At 38.5% G+C, this 26,963-nt stretch overlaps 1 protein-coding gene across 6 annotated transcripts in view; it reads right to left on the bottom strand.

The window, feature by feature from the left end:
- The window catches only part of KIF15 (kinesin family member 15), a 118,688-nt gene that overhangs the window by 18,756 nt on the left and 72,969 nt on the right, over positions 1 to 26,963 (bottom strand). Inside the window, exons 24-35 of one of the 6 annotated variants that reach the window (XR_678921.5) lie at positions 26,580 to 26,666; positions 24,679 to 24,783; positions 23,732 to 23,854; positions 16,317 to 16,463; positions 14,280 to 14,381; positions 13,510 to 13,674; positions 11,509 to 11,618; positions 6,692 to 6,764; positions 6,191 to 6,228; positions 2,790 to 2,955; positions 2,402 to 2,533; positions 1,946 to 2,067 (exon numbers count right to left, since the gene is read on the bottom strand). Coding sequence is in view for 2 of the 6 variants with exons in the window: in XM_516403.8 (XP_516403.5) it covers positions 2,005 to 2,067; positions 2,402 to 2,533; positions 2,790 to 2,955; positions 6,191 to 6,228; positions 6,692 to 6,764; positions 11,509 to 11,618; positions 13,510 to 13,674; positions 14,280 to 14,381; positions 16,317 to 16,463; positions 23,732 to 23,854; positions 24,679 to 24,783; positions 26,580 to 26,666 (1,311 nt within the window). In the remaining 4 variants the exon portion in view is untranslated. Of the gene's footprint in view, positions 1 to 1,486; positions 2,068 to 2,401; positions 2,534 to 2,789; positions 2,975 to 6,113; positions 6,229 to 6,691; positions 6,765 to 11,508; positions 11,619 to 12,090; positions 12,193 to 13,509; positions 13,675 to 14,279; positions 14,382 to 16,316; positions 16,464 to 23,731; positions 23,855 to 24,678; positions 24,784 to 26,579; positions 26,667 to 26,963 lie in introns of those variants that run through there. The other 5 variants (XR_008546959.2, XR_010155579.1, XM_516403.8 and 2 more) reach the window with 5 other exon arrangements.

The raw sequence follows: 26,963 nt of genomic DNA, 5'->3' as shown, positions 1-26,963 counted from the left end.
TGGCCCTACTCACACCTTGATTTTGGACTGCTGGCCTCCAGAACTGTCAGAAAATAGATTTCTGTTGTTTTAAGCCACCCAGTTTGTAGTCATTTGTTATAGCAGCTCTACAGCTGATACAGGTGATCAGAACCAAGCCTCTTCATTATCAGCTTCAATATTCCACCTTCTTCTACCTCTGAGGCAGTTGCAGTGTCTGCTCGCTACCTTATATTTAATACTACATTAAAGTTCCTTTTTCATTTTTGGCCCTTACGGATTTACTATTTATTATTCCTTGAGAGTTCAACTATGCATTACAATTTTTTCCTGCAGTTTTATTAAAATTCACCCATTTTGAATGTATAGTTCCTTTTTTTTTTTTTTTCACTCTGTTGCCCAGGCTGGAGTGTAGTGGTACAATCTTAGCTCAATGAAACCTCTGCCTCCCGGGTTCAAGCGATTCTTGTGCCTCAGCCTCACGAGTAGCTGGGATTACAGGCATGTGCCACCACACCCAGCTAATTTTTGTATTTTTAGTAGAGATGGGGTTTTGCCATGTTGGCCAGGCTGGTATTGAACTCCTGGCCTCAAGTGATCCACCTGCCTTGGCCTCCCAAAGTGCTGGGATTACAGGTGTGAGCCACCACACCCAGCCCTATAGTTCATTTTTTAGTAAACATAGAGTTGTGTAGCCATCATCACAAAGCAATTTTAAAACATTTCCACCACCTCAAAAAGTTCCCATGTGCCCAGTCATTCCCACTCCCATCCTAGCTCCAAGCAGCCAATGATTTACTTTCTATCTCTATAATTTTGCCTTTTCTGGACCTGCCATAGAAATAAAAACATATAATATGTGGTCTTTTGGGTTTGGTTTTTCTTTTACTTAGCATTTTTTTGAGATTCATCATGTTGTAGCATGTTCCCTTTTTATTGCCAAGTAATATTCCATAATATGGAAAAATGTTCAATAGCATTAGTAATTAGGAAAATGCAAGTGATATAACTACACACCTAGGATGGCTGCAGTAAAAAACCTGACAATAACAAGTGTTGGTGAAAATGTGGAGAAATTGGAATACACTGTTGGTAGGAATGTAAAATGGTATACCTAAATGGTAAATTTGGAAAACAGGCAATGTCTTAAAAAGTAAAGACATGCTTTTCAGATAACCCAGTAATTCTACTCCTAGGCATGTGCTCAAGAGATATGAAATATATGTCCACACCACGACTTACACATGAACATTTATACCTCCATTATTTATAATAGTCCTAAACTGGAAACAATTCAAGTATCCATCAGCTGGTGAATGGACAGTGTAGCATATCCATAAAATGGAATATTTGTCTCAATAAAAAAGAAAGAAGGCCCAATACACAGAAGTTCCTTGAGGGCAAGATTTGCTTTGTTCACTGATGATTAGTGCCTGGCATATTGCAGGTGTTCATTAAGTATGTGTTCAATGAACAACAGAATGAACAATGTAAGTCACTTTAATTATTATCTTAAAAAATGGCTTTATTTACAGTCATGGAAAATGCTCAAGAAAATACCTAAAGTAAGAATACAAAAATAATCTATATTAACAAGTTTGCTTCTTGTACCTGCTACTAAGTCAGTCATTAAACTCACTGCAGGTGTTGGAACCACCATATATTGTTAGAACTTCCATAAGAATCAAAGGAGATTATGGCATAATCTAAGAAGAAAATGATCTGGCTAATGTCCACTGTAAACCTTAGCTACAGGCTTTTATTTTTACAAAGACAAAAGGTTTTCCCTTAAGTTGATTCAAAGCCTCGAAGTAGGCCACTTAATAGCAGACTGCTGACTGTCACAGGGTGTATATGGATGCAGAATGTTCATCAGAAACTTGAGGTGGTTACCACCACCTTATAAACATTTAATAATTAAGGTCCATAAATTCAGCTCTCCTAAGTGGCCAGGAGTAGGTCTTACTTGTAAAAGAGAAGAAACATCTTCAAACAAGGTGATGCCTAGGTAGCTGACCGGAATCCTCATGATTCACTTCTTTTCTTTTCTTTTAAAAATACATTTTCGGCACGCAACTTTTCTGTCTCCTAAGTAATTTTAAAAAAACAAAAAGAAAAAAAATAAGGCTCTAATTCTTACAGGAAGTGGTTTTTTTTTTGCATTCATTAGGTGTATATTTCAAATTAAGACTGGAATTTTCAATGTGCAAACTAAACGTTAAACAAGAATCTGCTGTCTATGAAATGCAACTGATTGAATTAGGCTCAGAATAGCAACGACCAACTTTTTTTTTTTTTTTAATTCAGGAAGCTCCCTGAAGTAAGCAGTTAACTGATTCAATAATTAAGTTTTAATTTGGTTTCAATAAAATAATCATTTTTAAACCAGACAGAATTTATTCAGAATAATTTTTAGGTTTACCTCAGCAAGCCTGACATTTTCCTTCTTTAGTCGCACTACGTACTGAATCTTCTGATGCAAATTTTGGTGACCTACCAACTTTCCATTTTCCTCAGCAAGACACTCCACCTGCTTCCTTAACATTTCCATCTCCTGCAGGTAATCAATCCAAGGAGGGAAAAATGAGAAGTAGGTCTTAATTTTCTTTTAAAGTCACATTATTTCTTGCCTTCCAGGAGCACAGGAAGTCAGAGAGTCCAGAATCCCAGCTTTCAAGGCCTCACAACTCTTCATACAATAAAGCAACTCTGAACTAAGGACACCCAATCACAGAAGTGAGTTTTACGCTAATTAGTTCTATTCGTTTGAGTGTTCTAAGTATCATGAAAACACCAACACACTAGCACACCTGGGATGTTCTCTCCCTTTCTTCATACATTTCTTCCAGCTTTGATCTCAGTTGTTCTTTTTCCTGGAATGCTTTAGACTCCAAAGTTCGGGTTCGTTCGACTTCATCAGTCATTCTAAGGCATTCCATCTCTTTGTTGTAAAGGGCACTTTGGACTTCTTCTAGGCTGTAGGAATAGGTTATCACTTTATAGTATTTGAAAGAAACATAAAACAGTGCTCAAGTTAGACATGTGTACTGCAAGGCCAGAATTTTGATTTGAAAGTATTACTAATCTTTAGCCCTCCTCTGCTGATGGCAAAAGAAGACAGTAAGTGCTACATACCAGATATGCTTTTTTTGGTTTTGTTTTACCCAAGACTTTCATTTTGGAAAACTCCTCAAAGCATTTTCTAAACAAAAAAAATTTAGAATAAAATTGTTTAGATTCAGCCCACTTGGGGCAAATGTAATTTAAGTATTATTATAATCTGCATGGTTTATTCAGTATCCCCCATCTTGATCATTTCTGATTTCAAAAACTGGTCCTCAGACAGTGGGACACCAGTCATTTCTTCAAGGATGTGTTGTTTAGAATTTATACACTTCATGTACATTTCACTGACTTTATAAAATGATCTGAATCCTGTAAGTTTCCCAAAACAAATGCCTACTTCACCCCCCACCCCCCTTTAGGGACAGGGTCTCACTCTGCTGCCCAGGCTAGAGTACGCTGGCACCATCATAGCTCACTGCAGCCTCCAACTCCTAGGCTCAAGCAATCTTCCTGCTCCAGCCTTTGGAGTATCTAGGACTACCAGCATGCACCACCGTGCTTGGCTAATGTTTTAAAAATTATCCGTAGAGATGGAGTCTTGCTATGTTGCCCAGGCTGGTCTCAAACTCATGGCCTCAAGCAATCCTCTTCTCCTTGGTCTCCCAAAATCCTGGGACTACAGGTGTGAACCACTGTGCCAGGCCTGCTTTTTATTTTATAATGCTCATGAAATGTAATGTTGACTGTTGAAATGATGTATTATTACACCATTCAAGGCCAGCTAATTTCTAGCTGTTGATTACTGAAATGATATAATACACAAAATTTAATACACCACTCAAAGCCAGCTAATTTCTAGCTGTTGATTGCTAAGATGATATAATACACAAAATTTAATACACTAAGGGCCAGCTAATTTCTAGGCAAGTTGTTTTTGGACTACATTCTGTGGATCTCAGAAGGACAGTCTGGGGAGAAGGGCACTGATGCTCTCCCAATTCATTGTTGGCTTCATATTGGTTCCCCATTACTTTTAAAAGCATCTTCACAAATATATGGATAACGTAACGTTTAAAATTGCTGTTGTAGGCTGGGATTGATAAAACAGTGCATGCCGTTTGCTGAAGTGTGCTTCACTTGCCCGCAGTGAAGTTTGGCCTGCTGTATGTTCCAGAGGCAGCATATCATGAAGACTCTTGGTTACTAGACTATGAAATAAACTATACACCAAGTTAAATAGCTTTTACTCTTTTTGCTAGAAGACCTCAAATAGATATTAGTTCTAAAATAGCTGTAATTCAACCAACTAGCTGGATTCTCAAAAATCCTGTAAATAATCTGGGTTTCTGACTTAGCTTTACCACTAACTATCTAGGAGCCGGACTCTGAATGGCTCATACACAGGTGAAAAGGCTGTTTTCCTATGTATACTCTGATTCTATGAAGCAAATGAATCAATGATTGGGTAACAAATCTTTCATAAATTGGGTGGTCTTTGTCAGCTGATCATTAAAAAGAATTTTTGATGGTAAATCACCATGTAATTTTTGACATATTTACTTGCATAAAGTTCAAATAACTGGAATACAGTACCCTATCAAAACTCCTTCATTGCCATTTACTTAACTATGTGAACAAGATTTCTCAGCATTTATATCTATAAAAGCAGAAAATAGGAATAGAGTTGATGCTGAATCCTGTCTCATTTGAGAAGTACGACAGAAAAATGAGCTAACTGAAGAAAAAGCATTAGGTTAAAATACATTAAGAGATGCATTTCCACTAAAATTTTCCCTAAGTATAATAATTACTTATAAAAATTTCCAGTAAATTTAGGGCACACTGATTAATAATTGTAATGTGAACTCAATTGGTAATAAACATAACAAAGCCATATGATTAAAATAAATTTTTACAAATTACTTTCAATTTGTGTGTGTGTATGTATGTACATACATATATTTTATTGTTAAGTAGTATGATGGGGTTATCAATAAAAAAATTTTCCAGAAAATATATTAAATCAATATAAAATCCTGCAGGGTGTAGAAAGGAACTTCAATTACAAAGGAAAAAGGAAAAATGTAAAATTTTAGACTTAGAAATTTGTTCATGTATTTCTTAAACAGAAAGTAGCAAATTAGTTAAATACTTTTAAAAGAATGGCAAGAGCTTTATTTTCTTTTCTCTTTTTAAAAAAATTTATTAAAAAAAAATTTTAGAAATAGAGACAGGGTTTCACCATGTTGCCCAGACTGATCTCAAACTCCTAAACTCAAGCAATCCACCTGCCTCGGCCTCCCAGTGCTGGGATTACAGGCGTGAGCTACTGGGCCCAGCCAACAGCTTTATTTTCAAATGTCACTATATTGTATATCCCAGAATGTCTATTCTTTGTAACAATTTAAACTTACAATGAAAAATTTTAGATATAAAGTCAACTTCAAAAATATGCAAGAGGGTATATGATGTTTCAAAATCCTTTAAATCAGTATAATAAGCAAAAATGTTTGAAGATCTCTATCCCTAATGAGGAGTATCTACCCAGAAAAAGCCCAATAGCTCTCTAATGTTGTTTTGTTTGTGTTAATGCCAACCAGCTTACTTAGTTTGAATTTTACAGAAAATATAGTACACCTTGCTCATCAAAGACTGAGGCCATTTATAAGGCTACATGAATTAATATGAAAACTTTATGAATAAATTAAACCCATGGCTTTAGAAAACATAAAGAGACCCAAGGGCTAGACCAGAAGAAATCAGAGTATTGATCTTTGGGTCTCAGAGGGCCTCAGGTTTTAAATCAGAGGAAACCAGAAGCAGAAGTGAAAAGGGACACCTGGTAGTTACATTGTTCTCATTGTCCATGAGGAAAAGCCCCATCGATTCCTCAAGGGAAGCTAGGCTTTTCCTGCTATTTATTTCTTTAAGATTTCTTTTGAAGTGGCTTCACATGAGAAACCCTTTTAGCAAATGGTATTTAAAAAAAAATCTGTAAACATCAAAAAAAAAATCTGTAAACATCTATTAAATTCACTTATTACTGCAGAAGGAAAGAAGTTACCTACCTTGTGGTATATCATTCCTTTAGAGGAGAATAAGGAAAAGATGATCAAGATTTTAAATTACAAAATAGTACACTTACTCTGCTTTCATTTTCAGCATTTCTTCAACTATTTTACTCTATAAGAAGATTAAAAAAAGAAAATAAAAAGATCGCTTAGGTTCTTAAATAACATTGCTTAAAAAAGATAGAAAGGAACCAGCCCATTCTCCTTCATGTGAATAAAATCAAACCAATATCCTTTTCCACAGTGCCAGCTACACATACATAAAGTAAGTACCTATTTCCAAGACTTCATGCACCATGCCCTCTAAGGCTTCAAACAGGCCTTGGTACTTGCTTCTAAATGGAGAATTATATGTGTGCATGCTGAGCAGTAGGCTTGCCATGTAGGCATGAAGACAAATTCTTAATTCTCAGCTGTGTCTAAATACTAATGGTAAATATCATGCTAAACAGTGGAAATGCAGAAAAGACAGGAATTTCAATAGTAAAATGATTTCTAAAATATACTACCATAAATACTAACTATAAAAGCATTGCTCAGACAAGAAGAAACTATTACATAAAAAAAAATCTTACTTTTGCAAGTCTTTCTTTGATACTTTCTTCTTGTTCATTCTTCAGCTGTTGATTATCTGGATGATTCTGATCACTGCATAGATTAACAGGGGTGGGAGGAGGCATAGGAAAACACTACTAAGTATATTCAAGTATCAATTTCAAATTCAAATCTATTATATGCAGCAATGCCAAGGTGTACAAAGAAAGGCTAACTCTATTGTGATTGGGTCAAGTCAATACAGTTGATAAATGTGATTGACACATGGGGATGAAATAAGGCACTTCCCCAGAACTCAGGATTCCTCCCAGTACAAAAGCAAGATGAGAAGAGGTGGGAAATATAATCAAGGATTGGTTGAAAGTAAAATACAGTAGAAACTTAGTTAAAAGTGGTAACATCTGAAGATCGAATGTGAACAAAAGGGGGCTGAAAGAAAGAGCCAAGAGCCTGGTATGAATGTGATCAGCTGGGAGGGGGCACATTTTGGGTAGGGAGGGTCGCTCTGGCCTCAGGCTAGTGGAGTCCTTGACTCCCTTTTGCTCAGGTTCCATAGTCAGTTGGCATTTTCTGATAACCACTCTGCCTTTCCGTGTATGTGGACACCAGGGCCAGATGTCCCAAGCACCAGATATGTCTTCATGGAAAAGGAATGTTCCAATATATAAAGTAAGAAAATTACATTCTAGATAATACATCTATCTCTGTGAGCCTGACCAGGTGAGGATAATAAGTTGAGTTTCTGTGTGCAGTCCCCGGACCAGAGAGACATCCCTCCCTCCCTCCTTGGAGAACCTTCCTGAATGTTGTAGGCTTCTCTAGGAATATCTCTCACTGGTGAGTAAAAGACCATTTCTTGAAGGAAAACAGAAGCTACAGTGAGGTTTCTTTCCCTTAACAAATCTGGCAGCCTAGACAAAAATGGTAATGAGTCCTCAATGAAGAAATACCCCAAATCATTAGGGAAAGATATGTTTTCTGTCCACTAATCCAAGGATTGGCAAACGTCTTCTGTCAAGAACCAGACAGTAAATATTTCAGGCTTTGGGAGCCATGCGGTCTCTGCCACAGCTATTCAACTTAGCTATTGTAGTGCAAAAGTAGCCACAACAATATTAAAATGACAGGGTGTGACTATGTCTCAATAAAATTTTATTTACAAAACAGGTTGTGAGCTGAATTAGGCCCCTGAGCTATAGTTTGCCCTTTCTCTAATTTTTCACAAAGAAGGTTCTGAGTAGCTCTTTTATATATAAGGAATGTGAGGCTATGAAATGAAAAACTTTTTTTTTTTTTTTTTGAGACAGAGTCCTACTCTGTCCCAGGCTGGAATGCAACAGTGCAATCTCAGCTCACTACAACCTCCACCTCCCCGGTTCAAGCGATTCTCCTGCCTCAGCCTCCTGAGTAGCTGGGATTACAGGTGCATGCCACCACCCCGACTTATTTTTTGTATTTTTAGTAGAGACAGGGTTTCACCATGTTAGTCAGGCTGGTCTCAAACTCCTGACCTCAAATGATCTGCCTGCCTCGGCCTCTCAAAGTGCTGGAATTACAGGCGTGAGCCATGACACCCAGTGAAAAACATCTTTTAAAAGACATTTATTCAACATCATGATCAGACTATGACATTTGGCAATCAACAGGATGAGTGCAAAGGAAAAAAAAAAACACATTAAAACTCTTTGTTAAGACTGCTTTACACTTTCCACAGAACAGAAACTAAACTAACCTGTTATACAATTAGTCACAAATACGGTCCTTGAGTTTTTTACCCATACACCTGAGTATTGTCTAAAACATATCTTCTTTGTAGCAGCTAGGCCCTGCTACCAACTGTGCTTGGCTGAGTTCACAAATCTGTTGTAACCTGTAGTTTCCCTGTCACTTCTCTGGCTCTCCTCTCCTGCTAAGCTTTGTTTCCTGGCATTAATTAAAACCTTCTGCCACTGCCATAGCTACTGCTGCTACTGGAACTGCCTGTCAACCTAAAAAGAAACTCAGAAAGACAGGCTCTTTAGAACAAACAAGTTTATCTAGGAATAGCAGAGGGATTGCAATTGCAGGGTATGCAAGCTATGATGGGCCATTAGTGTATCCAGGGGAGTTGGGGAAAGGGAAAGCTTTTAAAGACAAAGAGAAATCCATGAAATAAAGCTTGAAATAAAGCTCACAGGTCACAGAAGCTCAGTGCAGGAGTTGGCGTTTGTTCATTGGTGGAGATGGCTGTTGCTGAGTAACTGTCCTGGTGCTGGCAGCTTGTCTGAAATACTGCAGGCCTGAAAAATTCCTGTGATAAGCTCTGTTGCAGAGTGAGTGCAGAAGTGGGGCATGTGGGACCTGCAGGAATTTCTTGTGATAAGGTATATTATAGGCATGTGCGGTGAGAACTTTTTTATGGCCTCCTGACTCCACTTTGTTAGGGTTTTGACATAAGTGACTCCATTCTGGTACTGGCAACTTTCACATGCCTTAGCCACCTTGATTTGATGTTTTGGCAACATAGTAGCCTCAGCCACCACAGGGGCCAGAGTTTCTTTCTTTCTTTTTTTTTTAGGTGCCAGAGTTTCTGTCTCCAAAGTTTCTTCTCTTCATGGGTTCAAAATTGATTGAAGATTGGTTGTTGTAATTACCAAAATCGTTGTAGTTCCCACCATCTCCAAAACTGCTTCCATCATTTAAGTACTAAATCCATTATAGCCATCCCTGCTGCCCCCATATCCACCAATACAGCTGCCTCCAAAGCTACCATTACCAGTGAAATTTTTCCTTCATGACCAAAGTTGTTACTCCCACCAAAACCACCTCCATGACCACCACCAAAGTTTCCAGAACCACTCTGACCTCTCTGGCTGGCTGAAGTACTAACCATTTCTTTCTTCAACATGGTTTTCCATACTTCATGGTAGTGGCTATGTACTTTACGGTATTTCTGAGAGACAATCTTATTCGCAGAGTCATGGCTGTCCTCAAAGGTTAAAAAAGTAAAGCTCTTCTTTTTGCCATTGCCTCACTCAGTCATGATTTCAACCACTCCTATTTTCTCATACCTTCACAATAATCTCTTAGGTGATGTTCTTCAGTGTCTTCTGTGATACCACCAACAAAGATCTTTTTTACAGTTAACCAGGCACCTGGTCTTTGAGAATCTTTTCTTGACATCCCTCTTTGGTTTCACAACTCTTTCATCTGCCTTGTGTCGCCTTGATTTATGGCTGCATCCATCTCCTCCACAGTGCCATCTGTGACAAACCAAAGGCCCTGGAATGCTTGGTGTTTGGGTCTCTCATTGCTATATAATCCATGAGCTTTCCTCACTACTCAGAATGGCTCCCCAGACTCTTATTGGTTGTTTCAAAGCTCAATCGTCTGATGAAGAGCTTCTGTAGCTATTCGGGCTATTTAAGAGACTCTGACTTAGATATGTTGGTAGTGGGAAGAAAGACTTGAACGATGCATCCTTAGTGGCATCCATGGGCAAAAGTAGTAAGCTTATGACGTGTCTCTGAAATACGGTATTTTAAATTTTCATTTTACAAATGATCCGGAAATGTTCTATGTTCACAGTAGCTCTTGACAAAAGACAGTATACTAAATATAAGGCTTTTCTTTAATAGAATTGGACATATATGGAGCATATGAAAACTAGGTGAGCAGACTGTGGACTACCTACATCAGAATCACCTACAAAGGGAGGCACGTGCTTTTTTAAAATGCAGAATTCTGGGCTTCGCTCCAGCCCTACTGAATAAGATCTCTGGTGCTCACTAAAATTTGAAGAGAATCATTTAAGAAGAGATTTTAGCATAGCCGCCATTACCATCCTCAAATCTCTCCTGCCTCATTTAGGTTTTGAACAACTCATATCAGGGATGTTTCTGGACAGGGCCAGGGAGCTGCAGGAGTGCACAAGCTTCTCTGTCAAAGATGTTGTGGCAACAGCATGGACAGCACTCAGTGGAATTCGGTAAGGGCTTCTATCTCGGAGATCCCACTTTGATTCAATTCGACTTCTTGCATAATTTTACAGGCCACTATCATCTCCAAACTCTCACTCAGAAAGTTACAATAGGCAGAATCATAATTCTACCTTGTGTACTTAATAACTACTTTTCATTGACTGACACCTGCTACCAAACACTGTAACTGGCACTTTATACATGTAATTTTTAATCTTTAAAACTCCTTGTGAGAAAATTAACATTTTCTTCATTTTATTGTTAAGGAAAGTGAAGTACTAAAAGGGTAAAAAATATGTTGAAAATCGTATGACTTTTAAGTCAAAGACAAGATATAAGTCTGGATATGGCTGCCCCGACACTATGCAAATGTATCGGCAAATGCAACTACAAAACTGCCTTACCTGAAGCCAAAACACACTCAGAGAGATGTCTAAATCCAAGTGAATGCTCCTCTGTAAAATGCTAAGGATATCCTTCTTGTCCTGCCCAGGGGCTTTCCCTGGACCATGAGTTACGAAGCAAAGCCAACTAGTAGGGAATTCTCCCTTTCTCTGCAAGGCTTCTTGAACCTTGTCGATATTATTTATACCTTAAAAAAATTTTTTTAAATATAAGTAATTTGGTTTAAGTATCTCACATGTTTTAAATTCATTTCAATCACTTTAAAACAAATGCAACAATGCCAAAAACGCACTGCAGAGCAATGCAAAGGTGAACAGATCAGACTTGATTCAAAATCAACCAAAAGACCATCTCCTGGATTAGTGGGAAACATTGTACACCTTGGGAAACCTGTGAAACCAATTCCAACCTCATTTAACTCCACACAGGCAGGCCAAGATTTAGCCCATAGAGTTCTCGTGGTTCTTTCTCACCTGTTTTCCTTTTGTCTTTTAATATCATCCAGCTGATCTTGCAGGAGCCAGTTTTTCTCTATTAACTGCTGACTTTCCAGGCGTAGGTTTTCCATTTCACACAACTGCTCCTAATAACATATCAAATCGTATCTTTTCAAAAAACACATTACAGTAGGCTTCATTTAGCTTCCCAAGGCCACCACTGAGACAGGTATTCCTCTTTTAAGTTCCTATGCAGAGACACTGCACTGGGTATTGCTGCATGAAAAGCAGACTGTGACAAGCTATTGGAGGCCTAGAATGGTGATTCATGATCACATCCACAGTGTCTTGAACACAGATTTTTAAAATCAATATCACAGAATTCATTAAAAATTAAAATTCCTTTGTGAATAAAGATGACAAAAATCTCTATATTGAAAAATATTCTCAACTATTCGATTCTATTTATTACGTAGATTCTAATTAAAACAAAAAATTGACGTCACAGCTCATCCCTCAAAATACTCAATTGCATCCTAACTTGAAAATCATGAGCATAGCTATCTGGAAGAAATAAATACTTGTCTGCAAGGAATATCCTTTTGGATTTACTTGCCTATTATCTGATTTCGTTTCACCTGACCCAGTTTCTTCTAAGTTTCAAGATCACGGCAATCTGGATAACAGCCACATTCCTGAGATAGCATACTGAGAACTGCCCTAAATAAAAAGATCGGGAATAATCTTCTCCATGAATAACAAAACTCAAGATAAGTGCTGTCTTTATATACATCCCTTGGTTAAAGTGAATAATTTGTGTTCCTAAACAAAAACTCCCTGCAGAGCAATGACCTCACAGGATAAATGCTATCTTCTGTGGAGCATCACATCCTTCCCCATGCACCTACACACGTACCCAGACACTCTTCCATGTGCCCCACCCCTGAGCCATGTGCACACCCCACTACTCAGACAACATACCATCAAGTAACTGGGTAAAAACACTATGAGGGAGCTTAAAAAAATGGAAAACAAGAAAGTATTTTAAATTTATCAGAGACTAAAAAAAACTCTAATATATAAAAATGCCTATGAATCAATAAGAAAAAGTCCAATGATAGAAAAATGGGTAATGGATATTGTTCACAGAAACAGAAAAACAAGATGCTCAATTTTACTCTTAAGAAAAATATAAATGTAAAACTACATCATTTAATACTTTAGCTATTAAACGGACAAAGATCCGAAATTCAGATAGCACCATGAGGTGAGGTTTAAGGAAACATGCTCTCACCTTCATTCCTGATGAGAGCATAGCTGGCGCAACCTGTATATGACACCATTGTGTAAAAAGCAAATGGGGCAGGAGAGAATGCTTAGCGATGTGGTTATGTATGCATTAAAAAGCTCTAAAAGAAAGGGGCTACCCTGGAAGCCTCCAGGGACAGCAAAGTAGGTGGATTAGTATCAGGGGTAAAAGGAATACTTTTCTCTGTCTACCTTTCAGTTCTGTGCTTTTTAAATTTTGTATCCTCAGTAACCATGAGGATGCTGCTTAGTTTAAAAAATTAAATTGGCCAGGTGCGGTGGCTCACACCTGTAATCCCAGCACTTTGGGAGGCTGAGGTGGGCGGATCATGAGGTCAGGAGATCAAGACCATCCTGGCTAACACAGTGAAACTCCGTCTCTACTAGAAAATACAAAAAATTAGCCGAGTGTGGTGGCGGGCACCTGTAGTCCCAGCTACTCGGGAGGCTGAGGCAGGAGAACGCTGTGAACCTGGGAGGCGGAGCTTGCAGTGAGCCAAGATCGCACCACTGCACTCCACCCTGGGCGACAGAGGCAGACTCCGTCTCAAAAAAAACCAAAAAAACAAAAAAATTAAATTTACTGGCTGGGCATGGTGGCATATACCTATAGTGCCAGATACTGGGTGGCTGAGGCAGATGGATCACTTGAGCCCAGCCTGGGCAACATAGTGAGACTTGGTCTCTTTAAAAATAATTAAATTTACTGGAAAAAAAAAATCCAATTACCTTCATTCTGAGGATTTCAGCATTTTTGACTTCTCTGTCTTCATTTAGCTTTGTTACAAGGTGTTCCAAAGAAGTCTTAGAGGCTCTTCCATCTTCTATCTCTTGTTCTTGTGTTTCCAGGAGTTTTGCCAAATGTGTTTGAAAGTGAGGTGGTGTCTTAGGACTCTAAAATAAAATCACATCTCATCCAAATATCCAATTAAGTGATATTATAAAGATTTCTTTTAAACGTAAATGTCAAGTACATAAAAAATATTCTAGCTACGGCTGGGCATGGTGGCTCACACCTGTAATCCTAGCACTTTGGGAGGCCAAGGTGGGTGGACTGCCTAAGCTCAGAAGTTCAAGACCAGCCTGGGCAACACAGTGAAACCCTGTCGCTACTAAAATACAGAGAAAAAATTAGCCAGGTGTGGCAGTGTGCACCTGTAGTCCCAGCTACTTGGGAAGCTGAGGCAGGAGAATTGCTTGAACCTGGGAGACGGAGGCTGCAGTGAGCCGAGATCATGCCACTGCACTCCAGCCTGGGTGACAGAGCAAGACTCCATCTGCCAAAAAAAAAAAAAAAAATTCCGCTGCTTAGCTTATTATTCTAATTCTTTTCCAAGGAAATAAAAGACTGCTACTTTCATCAAGTAAAAAGCAGACAGAGGGTATTAGTGAAAATCTTTTTCTTTAAAAAGACAAAGGTATGTTCTTCCTAATTTCCAAATTTTTATCATTTACAAAACTGTTTCTTCCTCCTGAAATAATCTTTTTCTGAAAAGTACCTGGGGATCCTCAGCAGCAGAATCCATCACATGTTCTAGTTGCCTCATTTTGAAGTTATATTCATTCTTCTTCTGTTCTACTTCCTCTTTCTTTTGGTTTAGCTGGGAAAATTGAACAGATACAAGGTTACAACTTAGTAATATGGGGTACAATGTCCAAATAGAAAAGACAAACTGCCCATCACCAATCATCAGGGAAATGCAAATGAAAACCACAATGAGATATCACTTCGCACCTGATAGGGATGGCTATCATCAAAAAGATGAAAGTTAAGTGTTGGTGAGGTTGTGGAGAAAAGGGAATCCTTGTATACTGTTGGGAATGTAAATTAGCACAGCCATTGTGAAAAATAGTATGGAAGTTCCTCAACAAACTAAAAACAGAACTACTGTATGATCCAGCAGTCTCACCTCTGGATATATATCCAAAGGAATTAAAATCAGTCTATTGAAGAGACAGCGGCACTCCCATGTTCTCTGAAGCATTATTCGTAATAGCCAAGCTATGGAGTCAACTTAACTGTCTATTGATGGGAGAATGCGTAAAGAAAATGTGCTATATATATACACAATGAAATACTACTTAGTCTTAAAAAGGAAGCAAATTCTGTCATTTGTGACAACATGGATGAACCTGGAGGACACTGTTCCAAGTAAAACAAGCCAGCACAGAAAGACAAATACCACACAATCTCACTTATATGTGGAATCAAAAAAAGTTGAACTCATAGAAATGGAGAGTACCAGAGTCTGGGGGAAGTGAGGGGTGGAAGGAGACATGAATCAGCAATGGGAGATGTTGGTCAAAGGGTATAGTTTCAGTTAGACAGGAGGAATACCTTTTGGAGATCTACTGCAGGGCATGGTGATTACAGTTATTAGGTTGATGCAATAGTAATTGCGGTTTCTTCCCATGGCATATGGAAATATGCTGTATTTACATTATTTTTTCAGAACTTGATTAATAATTTGAAAAGCAGTAAGATATTAAAATAAACCTATGATATTTTTAAAAGTAATTGTGAAATCTAACTTGGTTGCTACTATAACCCAATCATCATCTCCTTTTCTTTTCTTTTTTTTTTGAGATGGAGTCTCTCTCTGTCGCCCAGGCTGGAGTGCAGTGGCGCGATCTCGGCTCACTGCAAGCTCCGCCTCCCGGGTTCACACCATTCTCCTGCCTCAGCCTTCCCGAGTAGCTGGGACTACAGGAGCCGGCCACCACGCCCGGCTAATTTTTTTTGTGCTTTCAGTAGAGACGGGGGTTCACCATGTAAGCCAGGATGGTCTTGATCTCCTGACCTCGTGATCCACCCACCTTGGCCTCCCAAAGTGCTGGGATTACAGGTGTGAGCCACCGCACCTGGACCCATCTCCTTTTCTCTCACAAATTTATTTATACTTTTAAAAATGTTCCAAGTCTCACAAGTAACAAAACAGTCATCTGAGAAAAATACAAAATATAAAATGACAACAACCACCAAAAATATGATAAAAGTCAGGCATAACCTCACCGGAGTGGTTAGAACTGGTTGCCATGTGTCAAGGACCTAAGGTGGGTGGGAGGCAGCTGAGCAAGTCTCAGTCCAGGTGAGGATACTCCATTAGCCTCCCCTTTGTACATGGAGAAGTTGGCCAATGCAGGAATGTCATGACAACCTCAACTGTGGATTCCTCCTGTCCCCCATTTTTTTTTTTTTTTTTTTTTTTGAGACAGGGTCTCACTCTGTCACCCAGGCTGGAGTGCAGTGGTGCAATCTTGGCTCACTGCAACCTCCACCTCCCAGGTTCAAGCAATTCTTGTGCCTCAGCCTCCCAAGTAGCTGGGATTACAGGTGAGCGCCACCACACCCGGCTAACTTTTCTATTTTTAGTAGAGACAGGGTTTCAGTTCACCATGTTGGCCAGACTGCTCTTGAACTCCTGACTTCAAGTGGTCCACCCACCTTGGCCTCTCAAAGTGCTGGGATTACAGGAGTGAGCCGCTGCACTTGGTCTCCTGTCTCCCATCTTGAGTGACACCTGTGTGTTTCTCACCTTGTGCTGAAGTTCCTGAATCAGGGCTTCCTTCTTGGTCAGTTCTTCCTGGGCAGACTGCAGCAGCCCCGAGTGTTTTTTTGAGGCCTCTGTGAGCATGTTCAGCTGCTCAGTGGCATGAGCCAGGTCCTCACAGAGCATATCCCTCTGTTAGGAGACAATCACCATGGTTTCTTAATTGTGGTATTCCAATAAGGATTCCCAAATCATTACTATGTACAACTTTTAACAGACTAAGGAAGTTTTATGTAAAAACCTATTTCTTTTGCTTGTGTGCTAATCCATTCTAAGACAAAGTAATCAGTTAATATTTAGATGAACAGGTCTAGAGATTAACATTATTACAGTAAACATATATAGGTATCCCAATTGAGGTTTAACTGTACTCTAGGTTTGAGGTCTAATTGCATTCTCTTCTCACCCCCAGGATCTCAAAGCCAATCTCCGTCTCCTGGGGAGGACTCAAAGGTCTCTTGGTTACTTCTTGTTGTCTCACCAATTGACTCTAGCCCTTTATATACTGGAAAGTAAACAGCTGTAAAGATGAGCCTCCATCAGCCAGTTGAGGAGGGCCTGGGCAGTTTGCACCAGATTGTGATTCATTGTCATAGACCATCAAAGTTTCAGGAAGTAGCTTTGTGGAAAGTGGCACAGAAAATTAGAAGTCCTATAGGTTGCATACATAATTTCTATGTACACAGTATATGTAATTCCTCCCAAATTAGAGCAGATACTGCTTATCCTTCTTTTCCTTTCCAAATGTATATATATGTATGTAGGTATGTGTGTGCATGTGTATATATATACACACACATATATATGTGTGTACATAGACATGTACATATACATGGATATACACACACAGATATATATACATACATATAAACACACACTTTTAAAAAAACTTGACACATCACAAACATTTTTGCATGTACTCACTCTTTTCACTGTGGGGACTCCATTTCACCTTATGGATGTACCACAATTTAATCTATCACTAAATATTTTGGTTGATTTGAATTTTTCACTATTCTATGCACTTCATTCTTATATCTAGATTATTTCTTTAAGCTGAATTTTTAAAAGTGCAAACTCAAAGGATATGTAAAAAATATAAGGCTATGTATTACCAGACTACCTCCCCAAAGGCTGAACATAAACTCCTCCAGAAGTTTGAGTAATCATCCTTGTCTGCACATCTTCCTTGGGTCTTAAACTTTACCAGTTATAAGATTAGAAAATAGCTCTTATTTTAATTTGTGAAACTGGCCCAACTGTCCCCTAGAACTGATGTTTATGGTTTCTTTTGAATAAACATAGAAATTGGCCCTCCCAGTCTTAAAACTTAAGAAAGTTACATTTGTCTTATCTGAGTTCCTTTCTCAGGGAACCCACCAACAGGCATCCCAGACAAGATCAAGGAACTGAAACTTACCAGATCATGGCAACTGGACAAATGAGATGCCAGGCCCCTCACCTGTCATGGCTGCCTAACTGACAACCTGTTTCCTGTTAACCAACTCCTTTTCCTTACCCCTCCCTAGTTCCTGCTTTTCCACACATGGTTACCTTTCTTGCTATATAAACTCCCAATTTTAGTCAGTCAGGGAGAAGGATTTGAGACTGATCTCCTATCTTGGCTATGGCACTCATTTAAAGTCTTCTTCGCTGGCAATACTCCTTGACTCAGTGATTGGCTTTCTGTGTGGTAAGCAACCAGACCTAGGCTGAACTCCTAATGTTTCAGGAACATTTGCATGTCTCTGATTCCAAAGAAGTTTTGTGCCACTATATTCCTTCTTTGGGGAGCTACCTATGTCCATTTTCCACCAGCTGTGTTTCTATCCTTCTCCTGAAGGATAAATTAAGGTGGTAAAATACTTTGTCATCAGTTGCAAATATTTTCCCCATCTGTTGTTAGAATTTTTGTTTTTAATATTGTATAATCTTCCCTTATGAGTTCTAATCTTTATATCAAGATATTTTCAGAGTCACATAATCTCAAGATATTTTTATGTATTTGTATTTTTTCTTCTCCTTAAAAAAAAATTATTGATTGATTTATTTTTTTTTTTAGACAGAGTCTTGCTCTGTCGCCCAGATAGAGTGCAGTGGCGTGATCTCATCTAACTGTAACCTCCACCTCCCAGGTTCAAGAGATTCTCATGCCTCAGCCTCCTGAGTAGTTGGGATTACAGGTGTACACCACCACACCTGGCTAATTTTTCTAATTTTTGTATTTTTAGTAGAGACGGGGTTTCGTCATGTTGGGCAGGCTGGTCTCGAGCTCCTGGCCTCAAGTGATCCACCTGCCTTGGCCTCCCAAAGTGCTGGGATTACAGGTGTGAGTCACCGTGCCCATCCCTCCTTTTGTTTTTTCAGAGATGGGGGCTCTTGCAACAACATTACCCAGGCTGGACTTGAACTACTGGACTCAAGCAATTGTCCCATGTCAGCCTCCTGAGTAGCTGGGACTACAGGCGTGCATTACCATGCCTGGCTTGTATTTTTATTTTCTAGTACTTCTATGATGTCATCATTTGTACAGAACTCTAATCCATGTAAAAATTGTTTTGGCTTTGATATCTTTTCAAATTGGTCAGACAATTTTCCCAACATATATACTGATTAAACCGACTCTTTCTTCACTGTTGAGAAATACTTCCTTTACCATTACACTAAATTCCTTCATATTCACTGCTGTCTATTTGTGGATGTTCAAAGTTGTTGCAATGATCTCTCTATCATCAGTCCAACACTGGATATGGTTACCATTTAGCTTAGAAATCTCTCTGTATTATTGTTTTTCTAAGTTTTGTTGTTAAATCTTGGGTATTTTTTTCAAAGGAACCTTAAAATCATCAGTTTTTTATACTGGGATTTGAGGCCAGGCATGGTGGCTCACACCTGTAATCCTAGCAATTTGGAAGGATGAGGCAGGGGAGGATCACTTGGGTTTAGGAGTTCGAGACCAGCGTGGGCATCATAGTGAAACCTCATCTCTACAAAAAAATACCAAAAATTAGCCAGGCGTGGTGCTGCACATCTGTAGTCCCAGCTACTTGGGAGGCTGAGGTGGCAGGATCACTTAAGCCCAGGAGTTCAAGGCTGCAGTGAGCCATGATCGCATTACTACACTCCAGCCTGGGTAACAAAACAAGACCCTGTCTCAAAAAAATAAAAATAAATACATTGGGATTTGAAGTGGAATTACATAAATTTCTGTTTCTAAAACGACAGGGTCTTCCTGTCCAAGTCTCCCTTTAGATCCTTTTATTGAAGTCTCTTTTCATGTTGCTTGTAAAGTTTTATGTTCTTAACAATTGTCAAATATTCACCCTAAGATTTTGATATGCTATATTATTTCTGTGAAAGAGAATTTTTAAAAGCTCCTGTTATGTTTTTTAACTGTTTATTTAATATTATATATTATTTTAATTATAACATAATATTATATAATAATCTATAATAAAGCTATTCTTTATTATTATTTTTTGAGACGGAGTATCGCTCTGTCGCCCTAGCTGGAGTGCAGTGGCGCGATCTTGGCTCACTGCAACCTCTGCCTCCTGGGTTCCAGCGATTCTCCTACCTCAGCTTCCCAAGTAGCTGGGACTATAGGCACGTGCCACCACGCCCAGCTAATTTTTTTTTTTTTTTTTTGTATTTTTAGTAGAGACGGGGTTTCACCGTGTTAACCAGGATGGTCTCAATCTCCTGACCTTGTGATCCACCTACCTCAGCCTCCCAAAAAGTGCTGAGATTACAGGCGTGAGCCACAGTGCCCGGCCCCAGTAAAGCTATTCTTTAATATTCAATTTCTTTCAATATCCCTTAGGGAAGTTTTATGTCCTTAACAGTTGTTACAAATTCTCTCCTAAGGTTTTAACACTTTTGGTTGTTTTTGTGAATAGAATTTTTTAGTTCCAATATTGTTAAATGGTTATTAATGGCACATAGTAAATATTATTTTTAAGACTAATTTATAACTGATTACTAAACTCAATATTCTAATAGATATTCAGACAGTATTTTGGAGTCTCCATGTAGACACTCATGACCATCTGCAAATAACAGTCACTGTCTCTCAGTTTTTATGATATTTGTATCCCACTTAGTATTTCCATTTTACTGCATTGGCTAAGTACTCATATTGTTGAAAAACACTGATATATGAACAATTTGAATATACTGAACAATTCACAAACCATAGCCATAAAACTAAATTTTAGCTAATAAAGACTGAAGATAAGTACAAAGGGAATATGAATTAGCTGTTTATAGGGTCAATTCCACTTGAATCTAAAATGTATGAATCTAAAATACGATATTTAAATCTAAATACAATATTCGTAGTCACATTTTATTTTTAAGAAGAAAAAAGAGAGAAAGCAAGGAAGGAAGGAAGGAAGAGCTTTTAGGTAAACAGGCATGAGTTTTCATTATTTACCTACTCCCACTCAAATAGCTAGATTTCCTTTTAACTTTGTCAATAGTCAGTATGAAACTGAATTTTTAGCCCATCATCTTATACTTTGTAGGGGACCCTAGGTTGTGGCTTCTGTGTACTAACTTTTCAATTGGCTTGCTAAAACTATTTCCATCTGACACATATTGAGCAGTTACAAGGAGCCAGACACAGTTCTCAGCACTTTCCATGTATTACCTCAGTTCATCTCTACAACACCTTATGCCAGCGGCCCCCAGCCCCCAGGCCACAGACTGCTATCAGTCTGTGGCTTGTTAGGAACTGGGCTGCACAGCAGGAGGAAAGCGAGCACAGCTTCATCTGTATTTACAGCCATTCCCCATCGCTCGCATTACTGCCTGAGCTCCGCCTCCTGTCAAATCAGTGGCAGCATTAGATTCTCACAGAAGCATTAACACTATTGCAAACTGCGTGCCAGGGATCTCGTTTGGGCTCTCCTTATGAGAATCTAATGCCTGATGATTTGTCACTATTTCCCATCACCCCTGGACAGGACCATCTAGTTGCAGGAAAACAAGCTCAGGGCTCCCACTGATTCTACATTACAGTGAGTTGTACAACTATTTTATTATATATTACAATGTAAATATAATAATAGAAATAAAGTACACAGTAAATGTAATGTGCTTGAATCATCCAGAAACCAGCCCCCCTCACCCTCCTGGTCTAAGGAAAAATTGTCTTCCACTAAACTGGGTCCCTGGTGCCAAAAAGGCTGAGGACCACTGCCTTATGCAGTAGGAAGTACTGTTATCTCTACAGATATGGCAAATGAAGCACAGGGAGAACTTTAACTTCCCCAAGGTCACACAGCTAGAATTCCAACTCCGTAGCCTGTGCTCTTAATAACTTCTTACTATTCTACCCTTACTTTCCTTTTATTCTAATTTTTGTTGTCTACTTTAATCTTCTTTTTTTTTTTTTTGAGATGGAGTCTCGATCTGTCACCCAGGCTAGAGTGCAGTGGCGTGATCTCAGCTTGCTGCAACCTCTGCCTCCTGGATTCAAACCATTTTCCTGCCTTGGCCTCCTGAATAGCTGAGATTACAGGCACGCACCACCACACCCCGCTAATTTTTGTAGTTTTAGTAGGGATGGGGTTTTACCATGTTGGCCAGGCTGGTCTGGAACTCCTGACCTCAAGTGATCCACCCGCCTCGGCCTCCCAAAATGCTGGGATTACAGGTGTGAGCCACCACGTCCGGCCTATTTTAATCTTATATCTTATGTGTGTTAGCAGCTTCAAATCCTTTCTGCGATGTAGCAAGATATAAATACAAATTACTGGGAATAGCCATCTTGGATATCTACCCCACAGGTCCTTAAAATTCAAAACTGGTATGTATAAAATGCATCTCATTAACTTTCTGTGGGCCTCTATTCTTTCCATCTGAAATGTGCACAGAACCATTCAGTCCTCCAGGCTGGAAAGCTTGGTGCCCACTCTGACTGCTTCTTCCCTTCATGGTACATATCCAACTGGACACCAACAACTGTCACCTGTAGCTCTGAAACATTTCCCAACTCTATCTCACCCCCTATCCCCACTAGCATTTCTTAGCTCTGACTTCATGACCTTCTGCCTGGGTTCAATGTCTATGCAGTTTTGGTTTCCTAAAAGATACAGCTGACGTTCCTCAAGACACTTCACTACACAGGCTCAGTCTGCCTCCACTTCACTGCCAGCACCTTGTATTGGCCACCCTGACTGCTTGCTGTGCTTGGGACACTCCACATACGTTCACACTGCCAAGCTTCCCTCTCTGGCAAAGTTGTGTACAAATACTCTCTCTTCTGAGGAGGTCTTTAGAATTTCCCCTGGCTGGCAGAATTACTCCCCTCCCTCCCTTTTCTGTGCCCCCAGGTTATTACATCATATTACACATATCTCTTAAGCTAGAATGCATGCTTTGATGTAAGTAACAGTGTTTTTCAATCATCTTTCCATTCCCAAATGCCAGGCCGGGTACAGGTTGTATAGTAGGTGGATTCAATATTTGTTGAATTTGTTTCATGGGTAGCATAGGTTAGCCAAAACCCCTTTATTTCTAAAGCAAATATAGAACAATTTATACAATAGGTTATCATCTGTGTGGGGAAAAAAGTAAGGCTAAAAGTATATAGGATTGCTTAAAATATCTCTTGAAAGTTACACAAGAAACTGATAACATGGGGGTAGCTGAGGAATAGGAAGGGCTGGAAGAAAATCCATATTGCTCCTAGCTTATATACTAATTTTTAAAAAGATAAGTTCACATCATCAACAACAAAAAAACTTCCTTTAGCTGTAGGTTACAAATTAACCTGTACTGCTTAATTTTTAAAAAGATAAATCTACATCAACAAAAACAAAAATAAAACTTATCTTCGCTAAAATGCAAAAGACAACCCTGAAATCAGCCTGTTTAAACAGCCCTTTTCTGCTATCTGCTACTACCACTGCATCCAATTAAATGCAGTTTCCACTCTGCTCCCCTTACAGGGGTCAGTTATAGGAAGTTAACGTGGTGTCAGCAAAAATGACGGAAAATAGATCAGCTAGATAAAATATAATAATTTTGGTGAAATTATTAAACATGACTATTTGTATTATTATACACTATACAATAATACATTAGTAGTATACAAATACTATCTCCTCAAAGGAGACAGTATATGTATAAGACTGCCAGAGGAGGAAGCTTGGCAGTGTGAACGTGTGTGGAGTATCTCAGGCACAGCAAGCTGTCAGGGTGGCAGCATGAGGTGCAGGCAGTGAGGTAGAGGTAGAATGAGCCTGTGTAGTGAAGTGTCTTGAGGCACATCAGCTGTATAAGAATTATTTCTTTAAAAATCCTGTATTTATTCATTAATAACTTCCACACACAAATACATATATTGACAAGTAATAAGGCAAACAAAGAAGCTGTGATGCGTTAATACCTACCTCTATGTCCTCAGAAAGTATTCTCAGCCTAAGGGTTTCTTTCAGATCCAGAATATCCACTTCCTGCTTCTTGATCAACACTCTGCTCTCTTCTCTGTCAACCAAAGCAGAGTTGTATTTGCACTGTAGAAAAGAAAGTCATGCTATAAGAGCCATTTTATTACCTGTTTCTAGATTAAAATAACAAGAATGAGTCTGGGTTCCAAGGTGATGACAAGATTAACACAAGATAATTCAATAAATACTTGCTGACTGAAGGAATAGAAGAATAAGTGCATGAATGGTGAAGAGAAATGGAAAAGTCCTCTAAGTATCAGTGAAAAAAACACAGGGTTTGTCATCTACTGCCTTCAGAAATAAACATGGAGTGCAGCAAGCTCCCTGTAGAGCAGAGGAGTGAGGAGGAGTGACAAAAGCCTTCGCCTCGACCCAGAGGAGAAAAGCATCAACACTGAACTCAGATACATGCTGACAAAATAAGTAGTTAACTTTAGGAAATGATATTATGTCCAATATTGCGGAAACGAACTCACTTTCTAAATTATTAATGTCTCTGAACTTAACTGCAATGTGCTACTGTGTTACTTGTTTCTCAAAGCCACTAAAAAACACCACATTTGCCTTAACTGTTACGGCCAGCAACCAGCCTGTTTCTTATTCAGTTTATACCGGCATTCCCAAACAGTGCACAGAGAACATTGTCCCAGATCAGTGAAACCTGAGAAACACTGCAGCCTACATTGTCCCCCAGAGATACATACTACACACTTCCATAATGACTCTGCAAGTCCTACAAACACACAAACCTGTTGAGCTTTATTTAACTAGAATTTCCAAACTTATTTGACCACAGAATCTTTTTTCTGGTGGAGCATCTGTTAAACTCTTGAAAAGTCTGTGAAGTGCCCCATGCTCAAATTTAACATCTTGTTGGTGACCGAACTTACATTTATGTCCTTCAGTTCTTGTTTCAGGGTGTCTATAGTTTCTGTTTTCTCACAGACCGATGTTCTTAGCTCCTGGATCTGGTTCATGAGGTCAGCTACAACTTTCTGATGAGGACAGAAATAATATCTTCATACCCAATAACATTAAGGAGAAGAAATTTTTTAAATGGTAAATCACTTATCTTTCCTAATGGCAATATAAGTCAATTTTATTTTAGTAAAAGATCGTATGTCACATTAGTATCAATTTATATATTATATATACATATATAATATATATACATCTACAATATACACATATATAATATATACACATATATAATATATACACATATATAATATATACACATATATTATATATATACATATATTATATATACATAATATATACATATATAATGTATACACATATATACATATATAATATATATACATATATAATATATATGCATATATATATTATATATGCATATATAACATATATTATATATGCATATAATATATATGCATATATAATATATATGCATATATAAATATATAATATATATGCATATATATAATATATGCATATATATACATATAATATATATGCATATATTATATATGCATATATAATATATACACATATATATTATATATGCATATATAATATATACACATATATATTATATATGCATATATAATATATACACATATATATTATATATGCATATATAATATATACACATATATATTATATATGCATATATAATATATACATATATAATATATACATATGTAATATATATACATACACACACACACACACACACATATATATATATATATATATATATATTTTTTTTCGAGATGGAGTCTCGCTGTGTCGCCCAGGCTGGAGTGCAGTGGCGCGATCTCGGCTCACTGCAAGCTCCACCTCCCGGGTTCATGCCATTCTCCTGCCTCAGCCTCTCGAGTAGCTGGGACTACAGGCACCTGCCACCATGCCCAGCTAATTTTTTGTATTTTTAGTAGAGACGGGGTTTCACCATGTTAGCCAGGATGGTCTCGACCTTCTGACCTCGTGATCCACCCGCCTCAGCCTCCCAAAGTGCTGGGATTACAGACATGAGCCACTGCGCCTGGCATCAATTTATATTTTAATGGCTTTATAATTTTTTTTTTGAGACAGAGTTTCGCTCTTGTTGCCCAGACTGGAGTGCAATGGTGTGATCTTGGCTCACTGCAACCTCCACCTCCCGGGTTCAAGCAATTCTCCTGCCTCAGCCTCCTGAGTAGCTAGGATTACAGGCATGTGCCACCACACCTGGCTAATTTTGTACTTTTAGTAGAGATGGGGTTTCTCCATGTTGGTCAGGCTGGTCTCAAACTCCTCACCTCAGGTGATCCACCTGCCTTGGCCTCCCAAAGTGCTGGAATTACAGGCGTGAGCCACTGTGCCCAGTCTATAATATTTCATTTAATCATTTGTTTTGGTTTTATGAATGTATATGAGCTAGACATAGAAGAATTTTATACGTAATTTAAACTTGGACATATATACTATTCTTATTATTCTAGTTAAAGTCAACACCAGGAATTTGAAAATTTGTATCATGGGACTTAGAGTCAACAAGAAAGGGTCACACTAATATCAGCATCCTAGATAAAAGGGTAGGATGCGTTTTAGAAACACTGCCATCCAAAGTGACAGTAGTTTGTACTTGAAGTTACATGGCAAATTAAGTGGAAGACCTCATTCTCTAGGAACCTTGGAGGATGAACAAGGCTTAACTGCATACAGAAATATTCATATTATCTATTGGTCACCCTGGAGGTGCAAGAAGAGGTAGGAGAACAAAATGTTAAACTAGCATTTATAAGAAAATGCACAGAGAGATGTAGCTTCAAACTCTACCAACCTTATCAGAATCTCTAGACTTTTCCAGGGAACTGATCACTTTTTCAGTAGCAAGCAAGCTCTCTTCTAGTTTCTGTACTTTTGCCATCTATGGTGAAAAAGAAATATTTTTAGAAGAATAATTAAATCGCAAAGTTAACCATATACACAGATAAACAAGTTGAAAGCAGCTTTTCATATTATAGAGTCTATGCTAGGAGTAATACTTGAAAATGATAAATTGGGTTGAAAGACAGTGATTTTGTGCTGTCTACCAGGAGACTACCAACAAATTATTATTGTAACCCTCTGGGAGTTAGAAAAACAAGAGTCGAAAAACAATAGGCCAGGCACGGTGGCTCAGGCCTGTAATCTCAGCACTTTGGGAGGCCAAGGTGGGTGGATC

This window comes from Pan troglodytes, chromosome 2 (assembly GCF_028858775.2).
Source record: "Pan troglodytes isolate AG18354 chromosome 2, NHGRI_mPanTro3-v2.0_pri, whole genome shotgun sequence".
Lineage (NCBI taxonomy): Eukaryota > Metazoa > Chordata > Mammalia > Primates > Hominidae > Pan > Pan troglodytes.
The sequence above is the reverse complement of the archived record's forward strand: the minus strand, read 5'-3'. Positions and strand labels throughout refer to the sequence as shown.